The sequence below is a fragment of the Haliotis rubra genome, unplaced genomic scaffold (genome assembly GCF_003918875.1).
Source record: "Haliotis rubra isolate DU_JTF1 unplaced genomic scaffold, ASM391887v1 Scf80, whole genome shotgun sequence".
NCBI lineage: Eukaryota > Metazoa > Mollusca > Gastropoda > Lepetellida > Haliotidae > Haliotis > Haliotis rubra.
Window position 1 is genome coordinate 1,862,533 of NW_025767524.1, and position 27,556 is coordinate 1,890,088.

General features: G+C 39.7%; 1 protein-coding gene across 2 annotated transcripts; it reads right to left on the reverse strand.

Annotated features, from left to right (window-relative positions):
• Positions 1-671: 671 nt before the first annotated feature.
• On the reverse strand, positions 672-24,158 carry LOC124261524 (3-hydroxyanthranilate 3,4-dioxygenase-like). 2 transcript variants are annotated; one of them, XM_046695841.1, is made up of 11 exons: positions 24,040-24,158; positions 23,178-23,294; positions 20,167-20,248; positions 19,455-19,538; positions 18,426-18,532; positions 17,303-17,404; positions 16,693-16,736; positions 6,502-6,650; positions 1,588-1,656; positions 1,118-1,200; positions 672-975 (listed from the first exon to the last, which is right to left on the reverse strand). In XM_046695841.1, the coding sequence occupies exons 1-11, from the start codon at positions 24,144-24,146 to the stop codon at positions 897-899; spliced, it is 1,023 nt and encodes a 340-aa protein (XP_046551797.1). In that variant the 5' UTR covers positions 24,147-24,158; the 3' UTR covers positions 672-896. The 2 variants fall into 2 exon arrangements, with proteins under 2 accessions (XP_046551797.1, XP_046551798.1); XM_046695842.1 differs by lacking the exon at positions 24,040-24,158 and having other exon boundaries at positions 23,178-23,343.
• Positions 24,159-27,556: the final 3,398 nt, after the last annotated feature.

Here is a 27,556-nt window from a genome sequence, read left to right on the forward strand (position 1 = left end):
CGTGCATGCGTGTGTATGTGTGTGAGCGGCTGCTTGTACTAGCCCAGACTGAAGCTGGTTTTATAGTGCTAGCCCACTGAGATACGATGCCCAAGTGAAGCAAGGAAGCATTTAGTGATTCACTACAGATGCAGATGGTGTGTCTCGTCTGTGCAGAAGGAATGTATTGTTAACTTCATGGGACACAGTACCTGAACAATTATAGTTCAGCTGTGGGTTAAATATAAACCATCAGTGGAGGTGGGGGATCATCTTGTAAAGTTTTACCTTTGGGATTACTGATACTTAAAGTAAACAATGTTTAGGCCAGACCAAATTTATTTCTTGTTTTACGGATCCGCTGGTCGTATTCTCTCAAGAATAAGAAAAAATAATAAAAATTAATTTTCCCTGCTCAAATAATAAAATCATCATGTTTTTATTGGCCAAAAATGTAAACTTAGAAAAATATATATGCTTTTTGATTGTTTTTCTGCCCCATAAACACTTCATAAGTTGCCAAAAATAAAATACTTTTAGTATTTAAAAGGAATATTACTTTGACTGGTGATTTTTATTTTTTAATTTTTTCCTTCCTGCCGTTAGGTTTTCTGAGGACAAAAATCCGTAAAACAAGAAATAAAATTGGTCTGGCCTTATAATGAACTAACGGATATAACAAACTGTTTTTCGGCCCAAACCACTTGCTGTTTATGTTAGAGGAAATGTGTATCATGAACTAGGGTTATTTCAAACTAAAATTAGTTGTCCTGTTCAGTTGGTTATAACCATAGTTTACTGTATATAGAGTATTTCAAAACTTTCCATGCTTCAAAATATATTTCACATCATTCTGGTCTGAATACTGAAATGACCATGTCCACGTCTCCTTGATCTGCCAGTGTGCTGGCACATGTCTAGTTGGCAGATGTCTTGCGGTCTCTGTCCTGGTAGCAGATCAGGGCGATAGAGGTGTCACTGAGAACAGCTGTGTATCTGATAGAAAAGATGAAATCAGTCAGTACTACTGAACCTCAAAATATAAGTCTCAAATACTGACAGAAATTACTCTATCAGTACATTGACAAAATTCAAATTGGCTTATATGGCATTTATTCCAAAAAGATTTCTAACTCACGCTTGTCCTGTCCTGATCAACATGGTGTCATTCTCCACCAGGGCATAGTCCTTGCCCTCTACCTGCACAGTGCTGCCACCTTCCTGTAAGGGAGATAACCAGGTTATACCATTTGATCTTGTTTACAAATCGTCTTGTGTGCAAATACATGTGAAAAGTTCCAGATTTACATGATAAATCTGGATAACTGCTTATGTTGGAAATAGTTTTAGTGTTTACTTCAATTATTAAAAGAATCAACAGCAACAGCGAACACTTCCATCCTTTGTTTCTGTGGATAAATTAGTTATGGCTGATACGCTGAAATGTCTTCAAATGTGTGACCCAATGATGAACATTGCAGAGGTAGGGCTAATACTGCACACTGAATCTTAATACTTTTATAAAATATGTGAAACCATAGCACATTTAAAGTGTTCTTGGACATCATGATACTTTGGTGTAAGATGCCTCTCTGAACATGTACTCACAAGTTGCCAGATAAACACCTCAGCATTGTTGACTTTACCAGAGTGCTCTCCCTTGCCCAAAATACGTACCTGTATATTGAAAGAAGTTTATCAAAAATTTAGTTTGAGATAATGGTGATACAGAATTGTACTATGATACTTAAAGGGTGTTTACTGGTGATACACATAGTGTGTGCAGACAGATTAGTGCAAGTGGACAATGCCCAAGCACACTGCCTATTGGGTGAGTTTGGTTTAACACTTTCAGTTTTAAGTTGGAACAATATTTCATTTATACCACTCTGTGTCACTTTGATGTTTGGGAAAGCCTGAATTGATGTAGTCAAGACAAGCAGATGCTGCACCTCCAGGGCTGTTGTGGACAGCTGTTTTCACCTTTAGGACACTGAGTTAACGTTCAAGGGAGGAGGGGCCTAATGGTTAAAGCCCATTTCTGGTGTCCCCTGCCGTGATGTTGCTGGAATATTGCTAAAAGCAGCGTAAAACCAAACTCAGTCAGTCTGTCAGTCAAGGGAGGAATGTTATTACAGAGTGCAGTACAAATGGTTTAACAAAGGGGAGCTGAGGTGAGTAGAGGTGAAATGGTGTTTAAAGTTGTGTTCAAAATCATTCCACATATACTGAGGGAAAAAAATAAGGGATCACATGAAAGCACAAGTGTTCCTTTATTTGTTTCCAGGTTTCTTCACAAGCTTTGCAATACAACGCTTGTGAAGAAATCTGGAAAAAAATAAAGGAACACTTGTGCTTTCATGTGATCCTTTTTTCCCTCAGTATATATAGCCACATGCATGTATTATGTGTGTGTCTACTTGATTTCGTCTGGACTAATGTCAGTATTACAGTGCTTTCCCACTGAGATACCAAACCACAGTTTACCATAGTACCTCAAACCAGTAATAGTGCCAGGCATATTGACCAACTGGCCCTTGTTTTGATCCCCCTTAACGCAAAACACCAAGTAGGGAAGACAGTACCATTGTTTATCATCTTTTGGTATGAAGCAACCAGGGATTGAACCCCTGATCTAGGCCAGATGCTCTATCCACTAGACCCCTGAATGACTGAGTTTAGTTTTACGCCGCTTTTAGCAATATTCCAGCAATATCACGGCGGGGGACACCAGAAATGGGCTTCACACCTTGTGCCCATGTGGGGAATTGAACCCGGGTCTTCGGCGTGACGAGCCAACGCTTTAACCACTAGGCTACTCCACCGGCCCCCACTAGACCACTGAGGTGATGGTCTAATGATGGGGAGGCATGGATGATACACTGGTGGTATCCTCTTTTGCCAGTCGGGCAAGTTGTATATTTGAGGAGTAAGAGGATTATGAGGCATGGTTGACTGGGTATGTTTGCACGGCCTTCATCAGTAGAGGGAATGATTTTTGTTCAGTTATTACATTGCTGTTCTCCATACATCTCCATGTATGGAGAACCGCAATAATTAACCATTTACTGTTAGGTATATTAGGTGCCATGTTATGGCAACTCTTCACTTTATCCCATGATGGCAAATGCTTTGGTAAACGTTCAGTTTGTTCCAAATGGTCGAGGTGGAAGAAGTTTAGTGTATCAGGGATAAAAGTTTTGAATTAAGACTAGCAAATTTGACACAACACATTGGAAATGTTGCTATCCTTCTTGTCGAGCCGATAAGCACCAGGGATGACTTGATCACAAGCTACAGAGATGTCCATAACCATACAGTGGACCATTTCCTTGTCAGCCTTGAGGATACAGTGAGAACAGACCACAGGCCCATACCAGCCATTTACAAAGAAGAAATTAGCATTGGTGCCCCACAATCCCCTGTTGGATCCACTGGCTGGGCCAGGTTCTACTGTTAATGACTGTGATGTCTGGCTGTCAGAACCATGCCCACATAGATCAGAAGTTTTCTGCACGAAGATGTCAGCCTTTTAACTAAACCAAATACACACAGAAAGTATGGACATTATATATTACATAAGTATATAAACACTCAATGGTAATGACAGTTTATTACAACCAGTGTTCATTTCCAGAAGCATATATTAAGACATGTGATAAATCTGTTAATTCAATGTTCACTAACATACTCACATCAAACTGATACTGGTCCCCACACAGCTGTATACTCACATCAAACTGATACTGGTCCCTGAACAACTGTATACTCATATCAAACTGATACTGGTCCCCAAACAGTTGTATACTCATATCAAACTGATATTGTTCCCCGAACAACTCTATACCCACATCAAACTGATACTGGTCCCTGAACAACAGTATACTCATATCAAACTGATACTTGTCCCCAAACAACTGTATACTCACATCAAATTGATACTGGTTCCCGGACAACTGTATACTCACATCAAACTGATACTGGTCCCCAAACAACTGTACACTCACATCAAACTGATACTGGTCCCTGAACAAACTGATACTGGTCCCTGAACAACAGTATACTCATATCAAACTGATAATGGTCCCCAAACAACTGTATACTCACATCAAACTGATACTGGTCCCCACACAGCTCTATACTCATATCAAACTGATACTGGTTCCTGAAAAGTTGTATACTCACATCAAACTGATACTGGTCCCCAAACAGCTGTATACTCACATCAAACTGATACTGGTCCCCAAACATCTGTGTACTCACATCAAACTCATACTGGTCCCCAAACGTGTGTACTCACATCAAACTGATACTGGTCCCCAAACAACTGTATACTCACATCAAACTGATACTGGTTCCCAAACAACTGTATACTCACATCAAACTGATACTGGTCCCCAAACAACTGTATACTCATATCAAACTGATACTGGTCCCCAAACAACTGTATACTCATATCAAACTGATACTGGTCCCCAAACATCTGTATACTCACATCAAACTGATACTGGTCCCCTAACAGTTGTATACTCACATCAAACTGATACTGGTCCCCAAACAGTTGTATACTCACATCAAACAGATACTGGTCCCCAAACAACTGTATACTCACATCAAACTGATACTGGTCCCCAAACAACTGTACACTCACATCAAACTGATACTGGTCCCCAAACATCTGTGTACTCACATCAAACTGATACTGGTCCCTGAACAACAGTATACTCATATCAAACTGATAATGGTCCCCAAACAACTGTATACTCACATCAAACTGATACTGGTCCCCAAACAACTGTATACTCACATCAAACTGATACTGGTCCCCAAACATGTGTGTACTCACATCAAACTGATACTGGTCCCCAAACAACTGTATACCCACATCAAACTGATACTGGATCCTGAAAAGTTGTATACTCACATCAAACTGATACTGATCCCCAAACAGTTGTATACTCACATCAAACTGATACTGGCCCCCAAACAGTTGTATACTCACATCAAACTGATACTGGTCCCCAAACATATGTTTACTCACATCAAACTGATACTGGTTCCTAAACAACTGCATACTCACATCAAACTGATACTGGTCCCCAAACAGTTGTATACTCACATCAAACTGATACTGGTCCCCAAACAGTTGTATACTCACATCAAACTGATACTGGTCCCCAAACAGTTGTATACTCACATCAAACTGATACTGGTCCCCAAACAGTTGTATGCTCACATCAAACTGATACTGGTCCCCAAACAACTGTATACTCATATCAAACTGATACTGGTCCCCAAACAGTTGTATACTCACATCAAACTGATACTGGTCCCCAAACATCTGTGTACTCACATCAAACTGATACTGGTTCCTAAACAACTGTATACTCACATCAAACTGATACTGGTCCCCAAACAGTTGTATACTCACATCAAACTGATACTGGTCCCCAAACAGTTGTACACTCACATCAAACTGATACTGGTCCCCAAACAGTTGTATACTCACATCAAACTGATACTGGTCCCCAAACAGTTGTATACTCACATCAATCTGATACTGGTCCCCAAACAGCTGTATACTCACATCAAACTGATACTGGTCCCCAAACAGTTGTATACTCACATCAAACTGATACTGATCCCATAATAGCTGTATACTCACATCAAACTGATACTGGATCCTGAAAAGTTGTATACTCACATCAAACTGATACTGATCCCCAAACAGTTGTATACTCACATCAAACTGATACTGGCCCCCAAACATCTGTGTACTCACATCAAACTCATACTGGTTCCCAAACAGCTGTATACTCACATCAAACTGATACTGGTCCCTAAACAGCTGTATACTCACATCAAACTGATACTGGTCCCCAAACATCTGTGTACTCACATCAAACTGATACTGGTTCCTAAACAACTGTATACTCACATCAAACTGATACTGGTCCCCAAACAGTTGTATACTCACATCAAACTGATACTGGTCCCCAAACAGCTGTATACTCACATCAAACTGATACTGGTCCCCAAACATCTGTGTACTCACATCAAACTGATACTGATCCCCAAACATCTGTGTACTCACATCAAACTGATACTGGTCCCCAAACATCTGTGTACTCACATCAAACTGATACTGATCCCCACACAGCTGTATACTCACATCAAACTGATACTGGTCCACACACAGCTGTATACTCACATCAAACTGATACTGATCCCCACACAGCTGTATACTCACATCAAACTGATACTGGTCCCCAAACATCTGTGTACTCACATCAAACTGATACTGATCCCCACACAGCTGTATACTCACATCAAACTGATACTGGTCCCCACACAGCTGTATACTCACATCAAACTGATACTGGTCCCCACACAGCTGTATACTCACATCAAACTGATACTGGTCCCCACACAGCTGTATACTCACATCAAACTGATACTGGTCCCCAACAACTGTATACTCACATCAAACTGATACTGGTCCCCACACATCTGTATACTCACATCAAACTGATACTGGTCCCCAAACAGCTGTATTTGTCCCTTGCTATGCACCTCCTTTGTATGGGCGTACAGCCAGTCCCAGAGGTTGAAGGGAGCTTGCAGGGAAATAGTTGAGTCTAGGACCACGCGGGGAATCTCTGGTATTGTCCCTGGAACCCAGTGTTGACACCCATCAGTCTTCACAGATATGACACACATATTTCAAAACACCAAAACATGTCTCTGTTGGTGTATGCAGGATGTTAAGTACTGACAGTGAGTGAGTGGATATCAGTTTGCTATGTATCTGTCCAGCCAGACTATATAATCACTTGATGTTCTCATAAAAAAGTTAAGCAGAATGTGTTGCCACAATCACAATACTAATTTTAGTAGATTAAATTAATGATATTCATTTTAATTATTAGCCTTGTCAATTACATAATACATATGGAAACAGTAAGGCATAGCAGAAGTGTAAATCGGGCCTCAGAGCTCAAGATAAGATTTAGCTAATGTGGGACTCTACCCACTGTATTTTTTTGGAGTGGGTATTATGAATGTTGAGTGGGTATTTCATTTTCCGTTACCCACTGCTTTCAAATATGTGCGTATTTCAGTCACTTTACTCACCTAAGTATTATGTCATTGAGCAAGTTTACTAAGCAGGTATGTTCTGCCTTATGTCATACCTAATCAAAACCAACTTAAATATAATGGAAATTATTTCATAAAAAATCACTCATCCTATACTGACATTACAACACTTGTCCTATACTAACAGTACAACTTGAGAGCAATCAATGTCTTTTTCATTACGCAAGCGATTTTTATAAATACATTTTGTACGCATTTGTTTTAAACTTTTTGCGTATCTAACATTTTAAATGCGTAATTGGTACGTAACAATTATTTTTCAATGCGTAATTCTATGCGTATTTTACCCGGATACGCAGCTTATCTGGGCCTCTGGGCCCTTGCGGTATAATGTTCATCATTTCTAAGATGCTGAAGGCGACATTTTTTTAGTAATGTCATGTCACGTTGATCACATGGTGTCGTTAAGATTACCTCCGCCATAAAAGCTAACATATTCTTCATGTATTTAACAAATCAACAAGAAGACAAGGTCATCAATATCCCCCGCCACAGTGTTCTGCTCCTATTTGGTTCCGGTTTTGTAACTCCACCACAACATTCATGTCCTGAAAATACACACCACATTTGGTTTCCCTATCTATAATGGTTACTGAGGAAATCTGCACCCATTGGGGATACTGAGCACTATAAGTCAAGAAACGCATGACAAGGGCCATAACTCTGTAACAAATTGTAAATGGTTTCCGTTTTTGAACTCCATCAAGGCATTTGTGTCCTGAAAATACATACCACATTTGGTTTCCCTATCTATAACAGTTTTTGTAAAAATCTGTCCCCATTGTGGATACTGTGCACAAAGTCAAGAAACGCATGACAAGGCCCATAACTCTGTAACAAATTGTAACATGGTTTCAGTTTTCGAACTCCATCAAGGCATTCATGTCCTGAAAACATCAAATCTGGTTTTCCTATCTATACTGAACTGCAAAAGAAACACCATACCGATAGAGGTTTCTTAAAGTACACACCTAAATTCGCTCTAATTAACAATCAAAATGGAGCATTGAGTTTAAACTTGACAATTATGGTTAACACATTTTGGGAATCACATCAGTCGGAGTTCACACAAACAAAATCACCAAAAATGGTACCACTAGGATACCTCAAAGTCAGTATTGTGTGTGGCCTCCATGGACATCGATGACGGCATTGCATTGCCTGTACATGGAATGAATTAGCTGGTTGATGAAGGTCATTTCTTATATTTTTGTTATTACCGGGAATTACCGTATTTAAGCCCTGGGTTTAAATACGGAAAATCACTGTTCTAGTGATGACATATTTTAACTGTATTTAAGCCCAGGGCTTAAATTAAAATATGCGCAATATGTTGATAAATATAAAGAATTGTTCTTTTTAAAACTCTTTTATCAGCAAACTGGTCTAGAAATTCAAAATTGAATGACCACGTTGTTCAATTTAACTGCAACTGCATGCACATCATAGGGGTTAAGATGATCAATTTCTGTCACTAATAACTGCCCTGTAACCGGTGTCCAAAATGTGCTGTAAACGTTATAACCTCGCAGAGGCACTACTAATGTTAAAAATGTCAAGGTTCGCCATGCGTTTGGAAAGGGACGTCACTCTAAACACCCAAGAATTAAATCCAAACTTAAGCCCATGGGCTTAATTTCATGTGGGCCTAAGTGGGACGGGAATTCCCGGTACTGGATATTTATATAGCGCACATATCCACACACTAGTGCATACTAGAGTGGCGCTGCTCAGTGGCGACACGCGTGAGGACTGCTGTGATACATTTTATAATTTAATGTGTTTTATGTTGCCTGTATGTGTGATTTTACTTGAGGATGTATTCTACAATGAACGTTTCATACAACACACACCGAATATTACCTTTGGAATGTGTGCGCAGAACCTTACCAACGTACAAAACGCAAGAGAGGTAAGAAGGGAGGTGTACCTACGCGTGTACCCGCTCGTAAATCCTGGCCACCACTCCCCAGTATACTGATGTCAAATGTGGGATCTCTAAAGAACAAATTAGATGAACTCACAGCTAATGTCTGCTACCAATACGAATATCGGGACAGTTGTCTGATTTGTTTAACAGAGACATGGTTAACACCTGACATTGATAATGATATTCTTCATATTGATGGGTTCAGATCCCCATTACGGTTGGATAGACAGAAGGATTAAACCGGAAAATCACAGGGCGGAGGAGTATGTATATTTGTGAATAAAAACTGGTGCAATAATTGGACCGTGAGAAAGACTGTAATGACACTCGATTTGGAATTACTATCTGTGTCGTTCCCGACCGTATTATCTCACATGAGAGTTCGGCCAAGTGTTTATTATGTTGATATATATCCCCCCATCCGGCTGCTACGACAATGCAGCTAGGCAAGTATATGATCACATCCAGCAATTGAGAACCTATCTACAAATGCTCCGAAATTCATCTTGGGTGACTTTAATGGATGCAATGTTAAATCTGTGCTACCCCACTGCCACCAATATGTGTCATGTGTTATGCGGAAAAACACAATCTTGGACAAGTGTTTTGGAAATATTAGCAAGCCTACAAATCAGTAACCAGACCACCGCTGGGATCGTCTGATCATAACACTGTTCTATTACTACCCGCCTATAGACAAAAGCTAAAAACAGGGAAGATTGAAAAGAAAATCATTAAAAAGTGGGATAAAGATTCACTGGAGACGCTTCGAGCGAGCTTTGATTGCACAAGCTGGGACAGTTTACTCGAGCCCGACGCCACGATTGATAGCAACGTGGATGTGATTACCAGTTAACCTTCTGTGTGGACAATATAGTACCTGTGAAAGAAATTAAGATTTTCCCGATCAACAAGCCGTGGATTATGAAAGATCTTAAACATCTGCTCAACATGAAAAAGGTAGCTTTTAAGGACAACGATGCAGTCAAATTGCGTGACCTACAGAAGGATTTAAGGATTCAAATAAGGCGGAATAAAAACTCTTTCAAATCTAAACTGGAGAATAAGCTACTCCGAGGGGACATGCACAGTGCTTGGCAACACATACACCCTATAACCGGATGTGGAAAACATTAAAAAAAACTATCGAAGTTCCGGATGAAGCCCGATTTGCTGAACAGCTGAATACATTTTACTCCCGCTTTGACAACGTTGACTTTTCCAAATGTTTAAATGACGTCATGGATACTATTCCAACTACAGAAGAACACACACCAATATCAGAAGAGGAAGTACGTATCGTCTACAAGAGGATAAATGCACGGAAATCGCCCGGGCCAAAAAAACATGAATGGTAAGATTTTCAAGGAATGTTGTTCGGAACTCTCTTATGTATTTTCCTGACTTTTTGAAAGATCGTTCAGTGATCATGAAATCCCCGCTATATGGAAACTGTCAAAGATCACCCCGGTGCCCAAACTCCCCCGGTTCGCTCTCACATCCATCATTATGAAATGCTTTGAAAGAATTGTGCTGTCTCGTTGACTACAAGATGTCAGAGACATTCTAGATCCACTTCAATTTGCATATCAAGTGAGGCGAGGAGTAGAGGATGCTACAACAACACTGTTGAACGTAATATATACACACACCAACACGCCAAAGTCGTATGTTTGGGTTATGTTTTTTGGACTTTAGTTCCGCATTCAACATGATTCAACCTCACCTCCAGATTCGGAAACTGTGAAATGAATGTGCACCGCAACACGATTCTGTGGATGAAAGACTTTCTGGTAAACAGAACTCAGTGTGTGAGGGTAAACGGAACAACATCTTCCCATCAAACCATCAGTGTGTGAGGGTAAACGGAACAATATCTTCCCATCAAACCATCAGTGTGTGAGGGTAAACGGAACAATATCTTCCCATCAAACCATCAGTGTGTGAGGGTAAACGGAACAATATCTTCCCATCAAACCATCAGTGTGTGAGGGTAAACGGAACAATATCTTCCCATCAAACCATCAGTGTGTGAGGGTAAACGGAACAATATCTTCCCATCAAACCATCAGTACACAAGGTTGTGTGTTATCTCCAGTTTTATTCACATTATATACCAATGACTGCAAAAGATAATGGTACACTGTTAGTTAAATTTGCTGATGATCCTGCTGTTGCTGGACTCATCACCAAATGTGATGAAACTTGCTACCGTTGTGCAATATCAAATTTCTCTGACTGGTGTGACAACTTTCTTGTTCTGAATACTAAAAATACAAAAGAGTGAGTGAGTGAGTATGGTTTTACGCCGCTTTTAGCAATATTCCAGCAATATCACGGCGGGGGACACCAGAAATGGGCTTCACACATTTTACCCATGTGAAAAAGACAAAAGAAATGATAATAGACTTTCGGACTAAGAAGGAAGATTTACTACCTGTGACTATTCATGACTGTCATATAGGAATCGTGTCAGACTATAACTATTTGGGAACCGTTATAGACGATAAGCTGAACTGGAACAAGAATACGGACAGAATCTATGCTAAGTGCCAACAACGTCAACAACACCTGTATTTAGCACATCCACGCTTGTTTTATTTTACAAAACGTTTATCCAAAGTGTTCTTTGTTTTTCCATTGAAGCGTGGTCGGGGGCTCTCACAATAAAACAAAGAAACAAATTTTCCAAAATATTACTTCAACAGGCAAAATTTCAGGTACAGCCTTTGAGGACATCACATATTTAGGCCAGCGGCAAGTCAGAAACCTAGCACTCAAAATTTGTACAGATTCAAACCACTTTCTTCATCCCGAATATAAACTTCTTCCTTCAGGCCGCCGCTATCAAATTCCCCACTTCAGGACAAAGAGAGCCACCGACTCATTTATCCCATACAGCATTGTTATTTTAAACAAACAGAAGTAGTTTTAGTTATTCTTAGTATTTTCACTGTGTTTTATGTATCTGTTCTGTATCCAGTGCTACTCTTAAAGTGTTATACATTGTAGTTTATTTATTTATTTTTTTTAAATGTCCAGCTTTATTCTTTCCCTTTACATTTGTCTAATCCTTAAAAAACAACAACATTATGTCATGTTATAACGTACTTTAAATCATTTTAACAACTGTTGATTGTTCATTGTGATCTGTGAGAGCTTGTCAGATTGTGTGACTGATGTTCATGTTGTAATGTGTGTGTAATGGATATATGTATTTATTGTAATTCCAGCGTCCCTAACGCAAGACAAATTCCCTTCTTGGGCGATAAAGTATTATTATTATTATTATGCTCAAGGCGCTGGTATTTTTTCCCTCAATCATTGGATGTCAACCTCAATGGTATCTCTTATTATCAATCTCAAGTCCCTGGGGATCATACAACTCTTGCTGCCACAAGGCGCACCGAGTTATTGCGGCTTTCCCATCTTTACGACGTACCCAATCACAGCTGGGTGGACTGGGACACATAGTCACAGTACTTTGTCCAAGCTTACTGCACACGTTGCTGTACCCACAACTAGGTGTTTGCACATATTCATGTGGCCACCATCTGGTCATATACCAACAGATTCGTGGGTTCTATTAAGTGCACAGGGTTGTGTACTGTACACTAGGGGTTGTGACAACACTGAAAGAGTCTGCACACAAAGTTGACTCCAAGGATTTTACACCCGGTCACAGGTAAGCTCGATCCCAGCACCTCGTGCTCGCTGGATCACTAGCCTGGCGCCTTAGCCAGCTTGTCCACCACGCCATACTCTGCAAAATGCCTGATCAAGTCCAGTCGCAGTTGTCGGCCTAGGTTGGAGGTCATTCAGTCTTCTTTGAATCTCATCCCAAAGGTGTTCTATAGGAGTTAAATATAGACTGAGTGTAGGCCATTGTAAGGTTTGCCATGTTGTCTTAGGAAATCCAGTGTTCATCTGGCAGTGTTGGCACAAGCGTTGTCTTGCTAGAAGATGTGATTTCTGTGACGTCCAAAATGTGGTACAAAGTGGGCTCTCATGACTTGTTCAATATAGTGAGCAGTTGTCACACCATTTCCTCGTCCTGAACCGAGATTCTGGAACACCACGGGACAACTCTATGGTTCAGACCGATTGCACCCCACACCATGATGCTTGGACCACCCCATTTTCTTTCAACAATACACTCATTGGAAAACAGTTCCCCACACCTTCGCCATACTCTCACTCTGCCATCGGCTGTTGAAACACAATACCTGCTTTCATCAGAAAAAAGCACATTTCTCCATTGTCGATAATGCCAATTTTGATGCTGAGTTGCCCATTGCGGTCAGTTTGGGTTTTGACGAGTGGTGAGGACAGGACCACGATAGGGTCTGTGACAGCAGAGGTTTCTTCCATGCAAACGATGACGATTTGTATTGGCACTAATGGGTCCGTTGTCGGTCCCAATGGTCTGGCGTGCTGTTTCCATCGCCCTGGTGAAGCGCAGATGGTTGCGCACAATCTGTCGGTCTTGATATTGTGGTGTTACTGAAGTTCATCACCTGCGTGGACGGTCTTGGATGCTGTTAGTGGCCTGATACCTCTCCTGCAGTTGGTAGATTGTTCTAACATAAACACTATAATGATTGGCTACCACCTGTGCAGTCTGGCCAACTTGCAGTCATCCCAAGGCTTGGTTCCTCTGATCTCTCGTAAGTCATGGCATGGTGATTGTGTCAAAACAAGACTGATTTCAGGTGAGTTTTGGATTCGCTTTCATTGGTAGGGTTATCCATCTGTATTTTCATTTTCAGAAATGTCATATGGAACCTTTTACCATGTCTGCTTTTATGTTTTTCATCAGAAAACACTGATGTTGGTAATAACTGTCAATTTGGATTGAAAAACATGTTAAGAAAATGGTATAATCATAATAAAAACACCACCTTGTAAGAACAAGATTTTGCATCTAGTTTTGAAAGGTGGTGTTTCTTTTGCAGTTCAGTATATAATGGTTCCTGAGAAAATCTGCACCCATTGGGGATACTATGCACTCTGCACCCATTGGGGATACTATGCACTAAGTCGAGAAACGCATGACAAGGGCCATAACTCTGTAACAAATTGTAACACGGTTTCCATTTTTAAACTTCATCAAGGCATTTATGTCCTGAAAACACATACCAAATTTGGTTTCCCTATCTATAAAGATTTTTGAGAAAATCTGTCACCATTGGGGATACCGCCTAATAAGTATGCAGCTGGTGGGAAATATTTCTAATATACACCATCTATCAATGTCATAGAAGTTGCTCAATAAGTCTAATATTTAGCTATTTGTTTAGATAGGATAGGAGTGCAAACCACAATGTAATATATCAAGAGTCTTACTAACAGTGGCATTATTTTCCCATGTCTTGTATTTCTGAATGTCTTTTTAGAAAATATGTCTAAATCTTAATAATAATGTCATTGGATTAAGAAATTATTACAAGTGCTTGTGTGTTTCTCCATCCAAAATATCAAGTCAAGAGAATGAATAATATGTATCTACTTGCTATACAGGACTTGAAATGCGATACCTTGGACATCAAGGTATGTACTGTCACAGATGGGGTCTTGCCAGTTCATACAGAGCTACAACCCTCGCACTGACAATATATGCCTTGACAGGCATTACATACTTGCCATAGACTCACATAATACAAGCGTGTACCGAGTATTTCTGATAAATAATATCGACAGTATGGAATCTCACTCTGATAATGTCTTCTGATCTATACATGCCATTTCCCAGACCAGGAAGTTAGGGCACAACATCAGCATTATGTTTAACAATATTTGTTAAAATATTCCTAAAATACCCTATTTTCAATATTCCTGTAATCAGAATACGAAAGTAAGTAATTAGGTTGGTTCAGCTTTGTATTCCTGTATTTGTAATTTATTCACACAGTCATTGGCTAGAATAGCGACCAAGTTGACCGGAAAGCAAGGTAACAGATGACATCATGTATATTGTATTGTATTTGTATGTTTTTTTCTTACCTCAACAGCATAAATAACTGATTTCAACTAACAAATATTGAGCCACAGGGCTTTGCAGCTGTCATGAATATTTTATAAACAAACTTATTCAATGGTGTTAATAGTGACCCATTAAAGTTCAATTTCATTTTGCATGAACCTCACATGTTTTATGACCTGCACATGATTTCAACTGCCCCCACACCATCTTTGTTTCAATATGTTTAACATATTCATTTTGCTATCACTGTTGTATCTTATGACACATCATATGTATTTCATGATGTGTCATATTAATGTCGGTATTGAGCAGCATGTTTTAAACAGATGTTTCTGTCACTATTCAGCATGAACAATTGGAGCCAGAAATAGGATATGTTTACATGATCCTCTCTAGGATAATTACACAACACATCAATACCATAATTGCTCACAAAAGAATAGGTACCAAGTGCACTGTGATATTATTGTTGAATATCCTACTAACTTTCAAAACAACGTAATGTCCATGTTGTAGACAACCCAATGTTGTAGACTCTGCCCAGGAACTCCCCAAAACCCCTATTGTCTGTTATGCCCAGATACCCTTGAACTCAGGAAACCACTTTCTATTGTCTTAATCTACCCCAAATATCCTTGAACATTCAGATTAGGATTGGTCCTGTAACAGGAAACCACTGTTTATTGACCTGAACACTCCTTGCCCAAAACCACTTTCTATTGTCTTAATCTATTGTCTGAACATTCAGATTAGGATTGGTCCTTGCAAGAGTGAAACCACCTTAATAAATACCCTTGAACATTCAGATTAGGATTGGTCCTTGCAAGAGTAACAGGAAACCACTTTTATTGTCTTAATCTACGCCCAAATACCCTTGAACATTCAGATTAGAATTGGTCCTTGCAAGAGTAACAGGAAACCACTGTTTTATTGGTCCTTAACCACTTTTTATTGTCTTAATCTACGCCCAAATACCCTTGAACATTCAGATTAGAATTGGTCCTTGCAAGAGTAACAGGAAACCACTTTTATTGTCTTAATCTATTGGTCCCAAATACCCTTTTATTGTCTTAAATTAGAATTAGAAGAGTCCTTGCAAGAAAGGAAACCACTGTTTATTGTCTTAATCTACCCTTGAGAATGGTCCTTGAGTGAGATGAGTATGGTTTAATGTAACAGGAAACCACTTTTATTGTCTTTTAGCAATATTGAACAGCAATAGAATCAGAAGAGTAAAACGGAAACGAATGAGTGAGTGGTGAGTATGGTTTTTCACACAATATACCCATATCACAGAAGGGAATTTCTCACACCCGGTCTTCTTCAGAGTAGCAAGCTAACGCTTTAAAAATTAGGCTACCCCACCGCCCCGTATAGATTTATAAATGACAGGGCATATAACACATCAACAATAAAAGAGGACAGCTTCATTGTTTCAGAATTCCTTGATTAAATTGATTTTCAAGATGCAGAAATCAAATATGTATATTTGAATGCTTAACTCACTAAATTTCAAAATCTTTGCTCATAACAATAAAGACCATCTTAATAATTTCCTCCTAACTTCTTTAAAAAATGACAGAAAATCAGTAAACTATATAGATATTAATAACAAAATGAACTAAAAGTTGATCGTGCTTACCAGGCAGAGGTTTCCCTGTCTTATGTTGTTCAGAAGCAAAGTAGCTGCAAATCACAAGGGCCCATAATCACCACTGACATTCACACATCGAGAAGTACAGTCATGAAAACCCTACACTTGTAATATCATAACACAACACTCTCGGTTATGGAAACATCATGAGTATCTGTAAATTCCGGAAGGAGAACCAATCTCAATGGGGCAAGCTGATTCCACTTTGGGAATCTACAGATTTGAATGATGTCTTGGACTTAAGCCATGGCTGATGTACAATTTCCCTATAATTTGACATAATGACCTATAATTTCTAATGTGAGATTTAGTAAAGTCAGTAACCTTCCTGACTCAGACACAACTGCAAGAATAACAGTGAGATGTCATCATAATAAAGCAATCATTGTGCTAATTAGGTCATGCTCTGACATTGATTTATGACAATTGTTGAGATATAACTGCTTTGTGAAATAATCTTGACTTGTATGTTCATGATGACACAAAGAAATACAATCCACAAATAAAAGAACCCTACCTTGCCTAATCCATACTCCTTATTTAATCTCACAAAATGAGAATATAAACGAGAATTTTAATGAGAACCCTGGTAACTCACGCCTTGATTACTGGGCCGAGTTGTGTGCCGAGATCTTCGCAGTAAAACCACTGTTCATAAAGGGACTGGAGGGTTGGTTTGCCCCCGTCTTCAACATAGTACCTGGAATATAACTTAAACATGTAGTCTCACAACTGTATTTGGAACTGACCTATATCTCAGTTCCCAGCCAAAATATATCACTTCTGATATATATGCTTCAGATAGGATACATTAAGCTTGATATATCATGCTTCACAAATATATTTACAGACAGGATGTATAACCTTTGATTCTATTACCTTAGTCATAAACATATATTTTGTGTGCATCCACATGGAGGCCATTACACTGAATTGAAAACAAATAACAAACTTACTTTGACCCAGATAAAATTACATTTTGTGGATTTTTTTTTAATTTGTGATTTATTCCTTTCAAATGACTAAACTCAATATAATTTGTGTTAACTCTAAGTCTGATAAGCACAGATAAACACAGAAGAGCATCTCCAGGTTTTTTTGCCTCTTTTAAAAAATATATGTGTCTACAAAAAAATTACAGTAATATCTCTGATTTATTTATGTTAACTCCTAATTTCTCCTCAGATTAGTTATTGAGTGAGTGAGTGAGTGAGCTTGGTTTTACGCCGCTTTTAGCAATATTCCAGCAATATCACGGCGGGGGACACCAGAAATGAGCTTCACACAATGTACCCATGTGGGGATTTGAACCCGGGTCTTCGGCGTGACGAGTGAACGCTTTAACCACTAGGCAACCCCACCGCCCCCAGATTAGTTATTGGCTTACTTAAACAGCAATGCTTTGAAAGAGTATATGTCGAAAGGGCAGTAAGGTTATAGAATTAACAAGCTTATATTAACTGTCTTTCATTAGTTTCAAATCAAGGCCCCATTAAACAAGGCAATTGTAGTGCAAAGGTGAATGATACTTCCCATACTCCCAAACATGGACTTACGACAGTCGTAGAACTGTGATAGTTCTGTGGACTAGCACCTTTGGGCTTATTCATACAGGTTCTAAGGGTATAATCAGTCATTTGTTTCAATTATCTCCACTTTGCTGTATAACAAATGGTTTTATGACAAATGGAGAATGACCAGGCCTGGTGTTCCTTCCTTACCTGAGTCCATCCTTTTCATCCTGAAACCTCTCTCTCTCTATCACCAGACCAACTGTGTTCTCCTGGCGTTGGGGAGAGTGAGCAATTCTGCCAGGGAGGAGGAATATCTGTGGATATAGGAAGACTCTGTAAGGGACCATTCATAATTTATGGCTTTTTTTTGTTGTTGTTGTTGTTGCTGTTGTTTTTGGGGGGAGAGAAGGGGAAGAGAAAAATGATGATTTTTGATGGAGAAGCATGTACAATGTGAATGTCCCCCCCTAAAATTTATGCACAATGTAAGTGCCCCCCCTGCATGTCATGCACAAAATCAATGACCCCCACCCTTCCCATAATTTTTAGGCATAATTTTAACATATATTTATATACAAAATTGCTCCCCAGTACATGTGTACAAAATTGCTGACCCCCACTACCTCCCCAGAACAAAATGGGTGACCCCCCTTAAAATCATCATCATCATCATCATCAAACACGCACGCACGACACCACACCACACCACACCAGCCATAAATTATGATCAGTCCCTAAGTGAGTGAGTGACTTAGGGTTAACTCAGCTTTTAACAGACTTCCAGTTCTAACAAAGCTTGACCTGGGAGGGGAGCCTGAAGTGATGCATGTCGGAGAGGTTTACTGAATTGGTGAAACCCACAAGCACGGGTACGTGCTTACAAAGAAATCTGTTTTCCTGAACACAACTTTCAGACCCTCAAAATGAGAACCTGAATATAAAAATTTCTCCACTCTGATAAGTTAGGAACAAGCAGACACAAAAGAGGCAAGGATAGCTGGAATATAGCTCAATGAGGTGTTAGACAACAAAGACAATTACTATCACTTCAATACTGACACCCAATATGGGTCATAGGCAGCTGGGAAAGAAAATCATTACCCCTCATATTTATAAATTAACGTACTTAAAAACATTTGGTGAGTCATCATGACCCATTTTTACAAAGCACATGGCAAACTGATAATGAAAGATTGTGGGAAAAACAACTGTATGATCCATATTATCCTGGCTTACCTCCCCTTGTCTGATATGAACATCTCGATGAACGCCTTTTTCAACAACCTTCAGACACATATCTCCTTTGAGCATGTAGAAAAGCTGAAATAGGCAGATTTGTGTACATGTCATGTAAAACATATGTCAAGGAATAAAAGCTCAATGATGACATACTTTCACTCATCCCATTACAGTCTGTCAAAACCTCAGTGACAACAATCCAAATTAGGCCCTTCAATGTTTCGGTGAAAAGCTAAACAGAAACTTTCTGAAATATTTGCAACATTATTGTTCAAATTACATTACTAGTCAATCATTCCTTGAATTCATAACAAGTACTTTTATCTCTTTGAGGCCAATTGCCAGCCAGGGAAAGAACAAGTAGGATCTTTTAACGTCTTAAAGATGTTCCTACATTTCTGAACTATTTGTTTGTTACTGCTAAATCGCTGACTAAAAACTAACTCACTGTTTGTCGTGTTCATAATTTTAGTAAGAATGCCGTTTGTTAATTTTCTAAATGCCCGACAGGCTTATTACAGTGAATACTTCACACACTATTTCAGCGTCCTAAATACAGTTCTATGAAAGGATATGTAAAAATTGAGTAAAACTTTCTAAGCCTGCAGAATGTACCAGGACACATCTGTGACAGGCAAGAAGGAGGTAACATTCAGGAAAGTATGGCGTTGACATATACGTGGAAAGTGACACTTGTACTGCTACATACCTCCTCCCCCTCTTCTATGTGGTAGTCCTTCCGTTGGTTGGGGCCGCCCACATAGAACACCTTTAGCTGACCTTCCTTGTGCCTGCAACACATTTGCATTGCTGTATGTACTAGGGCTGGGACTGGTCCAAATTTTGTGCTCGGGTACCCCACCCCCTATTACCCTACCCTACCCGGATACCCGATTTGTTAATTCCTGACAACAAATTTGTAAGAAATGACAATATATTCTTCAGCTCAGAGGCTAAAATTTCGAGTTATTCAATATCTTAATCATGCATTATATTCAAAACAGGTGACTGTAAATAACGTCTAAATCTTCAAAGACAATACAACCTTTTAAGCATATAAGAATAACATATTACAATTTATAATCTATTAGTTACATGATCATTGAGACAGGTACCCGGGTCCAACTCATTAGCAAGATAGCAAGTTGAATTTTCAAGATAGCAAGTTGAATTTTCAACATAGAAAATGCTGAATAATAGCGTAGCATGGCCCTAATAGGCTTCCGTACCGCAATGGCAAAATACTCTTCATGAATATGTCTACTAGTTATGGTTATGTCAAATATTTTGGTGTGTATATGTCAAAGTGGAAAGAGAGTATTGAAAGGTTTTTAAGTTTTGCTCCAGAAAGGAGCACTACCATAAAATTCAGTTGAAGCCAAACTTGTTGGCATGGAAACACAAAAAATATTTTATTCAGAAATCCAAAACTACCAAAAGGCACCAGTTCATCACCAGATCTATCTATGTAAGAAGTTTGGTAAAGAAATATTAAATGGTTTTAAAGTTCTGCTCCAGAAAAGAGCACCAACACCAATTTCAGTCAAAGTCAAAATTGTTGCCATGGAAATGCCAAAAAATATTATAATCAGAAATCCAAACTACCAAAGGCACCAGTTCATTACCAGATCTATCTATGTAAGAAGTTTGGAAAAGAAATATTAAATGGTTTTAAAGTTCTGCTCCAGAAAAGAGCACCAACACCAATTTCAGTCAAAGTCAAATTTGTTGCCATGGAAACGAAAAAAATATTATAATCAGAAATTCAAAACTACAAAAAGGCACCAGTTCATCACCAGACCTAACAATCTGCCAAGTTTGGTGAATAAATATTAAACGGTTTTAAAGTTCTGCTCAAGAAAGGAGCACCAACACCAATTTCAGTCAAAGTCAAACTTGTTGCCATGGAAATGCAAAAAATATTATAATCAGAAATTCAAAACTACCAAAAGGCACCATTTCACCACCAGACCTAACAATCTGCCAAGTTTGGTGAAGAAATATTAAACAGTTTATAGTTCTACTCCGGATAAGAGCACCAACACCAATTTCAAAGTCAACTTTGTTGTCATGGAAATGCCAAAAATATTATATCCATTTTCAAGATACTAAGTTGAATTTTCAAGAAAGGATGTTGAATTTTCAAGATTGCAAGTTGAATTTTCAAGATACCTACTTGAATATTCAACAAAGTTAAGTTGAATTTTTAAGATAGTAAGTTGAATGTTCAAGATACTAAGTTGAATTTTCAAGATGCTAAGTTGAAATTTTAAGATAATAAGTTGAATTTTCAAGATAGGATGTTGAATTTTCAAGATGCTAAGTTGAATTTTCAAAATAGCAAGTTGAATTTTCAACATAGAAAATGCTGAATAATAGCATAGCGTGGCCCTAATAGGCTTCCGTACCGCAATGGCAAAATACTCTTCATGAATATGTCTACTAGTTATGGTTATGTCAAATATTTTGGTGTGTATATGTCAAAGTGGAAAGAGAGTATTGAAAGGTTTTTAAGTTTTGCTCCAGAAAGGAGCACTACCACAAAATTCAGTTGAAGCCAAACTTGTTGGCATGGAAACACAAAAAATATTATAATCAGAAATCAAAAACTACCAAAAGGCACCATTTCACCACCAGACCTATCTATGTGCCAAACTTGGTGAAGAAATATTGAACGGTTTTAAAGCTCCGTAAAATACAAATGTGCACAGATGCACGCACGGACGGAGTGCATTTTAATAACCCCTGCATAACGCGTTGTGGGGGATAAAAATTAAATATGCAACCAGTTCAGGTTACCCTATCTTTTGATCATAATCCCCCCCCTTTCGACCAAACAGTAAATGGCCTGGTGGGCCAACGTGCGATATACGCATCGTGTCGGAAAGTGCACACAAAATCTCAAAACCATCATTATCACCTAGTGTCGAATGGCAAGTCTAGATTGCAATTAAGCAATGATCTAGCCTCCTTTCATATTATATTTCTCAGACATATATTCAAACAAGATAACTTTAAGTCTGAGACTGAATGTCAGTCTAGGTTGACCACTGAATATTACTGTCTTCACAGGGGCAGATACAGCTCTTTCAGAAGTGTGTGTTCATTTTCACCTGTTTTCACGAGAGTTTCAATGGTCTATTAATAAAAAAAAAGGGGGGGGGGTGTCCCCTCTGGATCCGCCAATGCTTGGTATGTAGAATTCCAGCTGTTGGTTACAGTGTCAAATAGTCCACTTAAAGTTCTGGCCTATATTGTTAGTTTACTGTCAACCATTTCGGCCATATGGTAGAAATGCCGGTCGAGAGCTGTGACAGTGGATACATACCTCTACTTCAGCTCTGTGCCAGAAGTTGGCAATACCTAGCCGAGAGCCGCGATGCGGTCCTATACAGTCAAGACATGGCCCTGCAATACCCACCCGCTCTGTCATAAATAACTACGACAGACCAATCAATAGTATAAAAAGTAAGAATAAGTGATTATGCAAGTACATGTTATACATTATCAATTGATAAAGTCTGTTGAAACATACGTGCCGTCTAGCTCCTGATGAGCCTACATCTGTGACATACCGCGATTTGATTTATTACAATGTATTTGCTTTCAGCTCCAGACTCTGGGAGCACGTTTGTGTCCGTCACATAACGATATTGCAACATACTAAAAGTGACAGTTTTATCTAAATACGTCTTTAGATCTGTGTACACGTGTACTTACATCATTTTGTTGCAGACTGGGGGGAGGAAGAACTGCTTGTTTTCCTCGATCCATTTCTCCGTGCTGTGAACAACTGGTTTGGTGTCCATGCTTGTACTTCCCCAGCCGCTGTCTAGACTGTTGACAATCGCTTATGATTATTTTTACACACGGAAATGATAACAAAATACCCCATCCAGGTGTATCAGCGGGGAGGTGATGTCATTATAACATTACATGTGTTTTGGGAATCGTTCTCCACTACAAGATAGAAACAAGTGAGTTTATTTAAATAAAACAGTTCAAGCTGTAATAAAGTTTGTTTGACCGATAAGACAGTGTCAGAGGCCTTGTTTCTCTTTCCAAGTTGAAGTAGGTTGATATAGGTCATAATGACCGTTTGTCTCTAAATTGCAAAATAACTCAGAATCGGGAATGGTCCATTAAATGTCCCTGCACCAACTCATCGTTTCTATTTGGAGACAAATGGAGTTATATATTATAGGTGGGGGGGGGGGAATGTGGGCGGCAACAAGAATTAAAGGGGGTGTCACCAAAATAATAATTTAGAGGTGGGATGATCATGAATAAAGGCACAGTACAATTTTTACCAACAAAAGAGTTATACGGACAGATAAATTATTAAAGGTGTTATATATAACGGTGCAATTGCGTAGCCTTTTTAAGGCGTTTGGACGTCACGCCGAAGACCCCGTTCGATTCCCTGGGTGCAGAGTGTGAGGCCAATTTCTGGTGTCCCCCCCACCGTGATATTGCTAAACGCGGCGTAAAACTATGCTCACTCTCTACATAAAACAGACTAAGACCAATCTCAGCACTGCCCCCACACCATTATAAATAATCAGTCCGTTAGTAATTCTACCCTTGCTCGTCGGTTTCGTTTACGGGTGAATGACGTGCGTATGTGTAGAATATATCATATCTTCTAATGCAGGGTTCTGACATGCATGCACTCCATCGATGAGGCATCCGTACATCATAACATTGATAGTAGTGTTATACGAGTTGTGCTTGGCTCCCTGTATGTTTTATACGGCCTACGGCCTTGTCATTCACATCCACCTTGTTCGCGCGTTGCGTAGGAAGCTCAGCGTTCGAGTTGCATCACAGGGTGTCAAGCCTGCGCAGCAAACTAAACTGCGCTTATAAGAGGGCAACTGGCCCTTGATAACTGATGGTGTCCTTTCACTAAGCCAGGTTGTGTCAAAACGGGTCTCTCGCACAGCCAGAGTAGGATCTGGCCTAGACTAAGGCTTAGTCTCTGAATATATATAATTTTGATAGTAACAAACAAGCCAATTTATATTGAAAAGGAGCCCTAGGGAGACCAGAGATTCAGAGGAAATCTAGACTTGCTTTATTTAGGGCTTTAGCACTGCAGAGAGGGCTTGGCAGTAGGGAAATTAATGTGGTTCAGGGACTGTGAGACAGACTAGATCTGGCCCTACTCTGGCTGACAAGGGTTAGTCTCTGAATATATACAATTTTTATAGTAACAAACAAGCCCATTTATATTGAAAAGGAGCCCTCGGGAGACCAGAGATTCAGAACCTGAGGGAATCTAGACTTGCTTTATTTAGGGCTTTAGCACTGCAGAGAGGGCTTGGCAGTGGGGAAAATAATGTGGTTCAGGGACTGTGAGACAGACTAGATCTGGCCCTACTCTGGCTGACAAGGGTTTGTGTTTTGACAACACTTAGTCCAGATGAGCCATAGGCAGTCTCAACAAAATGTTCAATGAGTGAGATTACTGAAATTTGTATTAAAGTGAAATATATTGATGTGGTATTATTTTAATTTCTGTACATTTTTCATATATGTGTTAAAGTGAGATACATTGATGTGGCATTATTTTAATATCTTTACATTTTACATGTGTTAAAGTGAAATACATTGAAATGGTTTTAACTAGAGTTACCACTGAGAAGGTATTACCAGTATGTATGGCAAACTTTAGTCACATAATATCATCACAATGGCGAATGCATGTGTAAAGATCAGGTTCATAGACAACAACAGAGGCGGTCCGTATCTTGTTCACAACAACTACCAGTTCAGTGTGAAAGCTAGATGGAGGAATGAAACTGTCTACTGCCGTTGTCGTCACTACGGTTTGGGATGATGCCCTGCCACTGTCAACAACGTCCTGACAGAACTTGGTCAGCCATATAAGTGAAGTGACAGAGTTCGTGAACACTCTGAAGAAGAGTAGCTGAGAAGAAATTGCCCTAATTCCCGATATCTACAGGGAAGAAGTGTCAGGCCTCGGTGATCACGATTGGACCGACGACACCGCAGAATTGGTCAGACGACTTCCTCATTACGACGCCGGCGATGCCGCCATGTACCGGCGACCATGACGAGACAAGACCCGTGAAGAAATCAAACTCCATGGTCCATGGAGAGAGACGACGACCGGGCATAAATTTCTTGTCAGCGAGGACAACATGCTCCTGTTTACCACAGATGGCAACCTTCGACACCTGAGCAACGCCGACACCTGGTTCTGCGATGGAACGTTCAAGTACTGCCCCAAGCTCTTCAAACAGATCTACACAGTACATGGTCCACCGAGAGATGTTCCCTCTAGCATACGCCCTTCGACCCGACAAGAAGCAGACGACCTATAAACATCTGTTCTCCACACTCGTTCCCTGTTCCTTTGTCGCCGCCAACAGTGTTCATGGACTTCGACTGCAGCATTAATGCAGTGACGTCAGTGTTTCCGAGATCTGAAGTAAAGGGGTGTTTTCCACTACACGCAGAGTGTATGGAGGCATACCCAAGAAACATGTGGCCATTCCCCACAAGAACAACCCTGCTGTTCATTCCTTTGTTAGAGGTACTGCAGTGCTTCCCCTTCTACCGTCAACAGAGTTGAAGACTTTTGGTTCTTCGCACTTGAAGACAGACCGTCAGAGGTGCCAGGTGGTGACAGGTTTGCAGATTATGTCGCAGACGATAAAAAAATTGGAACTTATGAAAATATAATCGATGTAACAACAATAATATATCGAAATTAAGAAAAAATAAACAAATACATGTACAATGTAACTGAAATTAAGAGTAAATCAGGTACACAAACAATTCATGCTTTAAAAATGACACCACTGGTGTTTGTACAAAGACGAGTTTCTTTATACCACATTCATAAACTTCTTTGAGAGGCATATTAGAACTTGTAAATATGAAGGAAAACCAATTTCGATGGATAGTCAACTTCTTTATTGCGTTTCGGTGTAGATACTAACACCGTTATCAAGCAAGTGATGTAGAGCAGGCAGCAGCCTTACTTTTGATTCCAAAGCAGCACATTGAAGATGTGTGGTTGCAGGCTCTGGACAATGCACCACTCCAACATGCCCGAGTGTTGCAGTTTGCAGACTACGCGACAGAGTTGTAGGTTGAGTGGCACCATGGCACTTCCACACACAGGGTCCACGTGCGACAAGCCACGTCGAAGGTTGGCACTCAAAGATTATATCCATACTTGCTTTGCCTCATCCTAACAGAGGCGGTGGGGTAGCCTAGTGGTTAAAGCGTTGGCTCGTCACGCCGAAGACCCGGGTTCGATTCCCCACATTGGTACAATGTGTGAAGCCCATTTCTGGTGTCCCCCGCCGTGACATTGCTGGAATATTGCTAAATGCGGCGTTAAAGTCACTCACTCACTCATCGTAACATTTTTAAATTAGTGAACTTCTTCAAGTATGAACAAGCACACTCTGACTGACTGACTGAGTTTGGTTATACGCCGCTATTAGCAATATTCCAGCAACATCACGGCGGGGGACACCAGAAAATGGGCTTCACACATTGTGCCCATGTGGGGATTCGAACCCGGGTCTTCGGCGTGACGAACCAACGCTTTAACCATTAGGCTACCCCACCGCCCCAGCACATTCTGAAGCAACAATCATGCAACTGACTGCCAACGGCACACTGAGGCCTATAAGAAGGAAATATCGGCAGTTATATCAGAGACTTCAAACTCTGAAGAATGCCCTTCAGAATGGCACCAAGACAGTCTTTGAGTATGCTTATGGTGCATCAAATCTAACTGCATTGTAAATGAATAGTATTGATGACTCTATGAATGTATGAATATGTATTGGTGAATCTATGAACGAAGGTATGGCCAGCTTTCGGAAGCATTGGAAATATATGTCGATGATGGTTGTTGATGGATGTATATGTGGAAAGATATTGTTAAATGGTGAAAAATGAAAAGCACCAGACCCCATGTCAACTTTACCCCCTTAATCCCCTAATTTACAAAAGTTGGCACTTCGCTTTTTTGACACTCATTTCTGTACCGTGCAGCGGTACCGAACAGTCAACAAAATCAACATTGACGTTGGGAATCTGGGTCACGTTCT

Coding starts and splice junctions, on each gene's coding strand:
- LOC124261524 (XM_046695841.1), bottom strand. CDS start 24,146: ATGCCTCATCGATGGAGTGCATGCATGTCAGAACCCTGCATTAGAAGA. Junction 19,539..20,166: donor ACATAGAAGAGGGGGAGGAG/GTATGTAGCAGT, acceptor TGCCTATTTCAG/CTTTTCTACATGCTCAAAGG. Junction 6,651..16,692: donor GACAGGGAAACCTCTGCCTG/GTAAGCACGATC, acceptor ACTGGGTTCCAG/GGACAATACCAGAGATTCCC.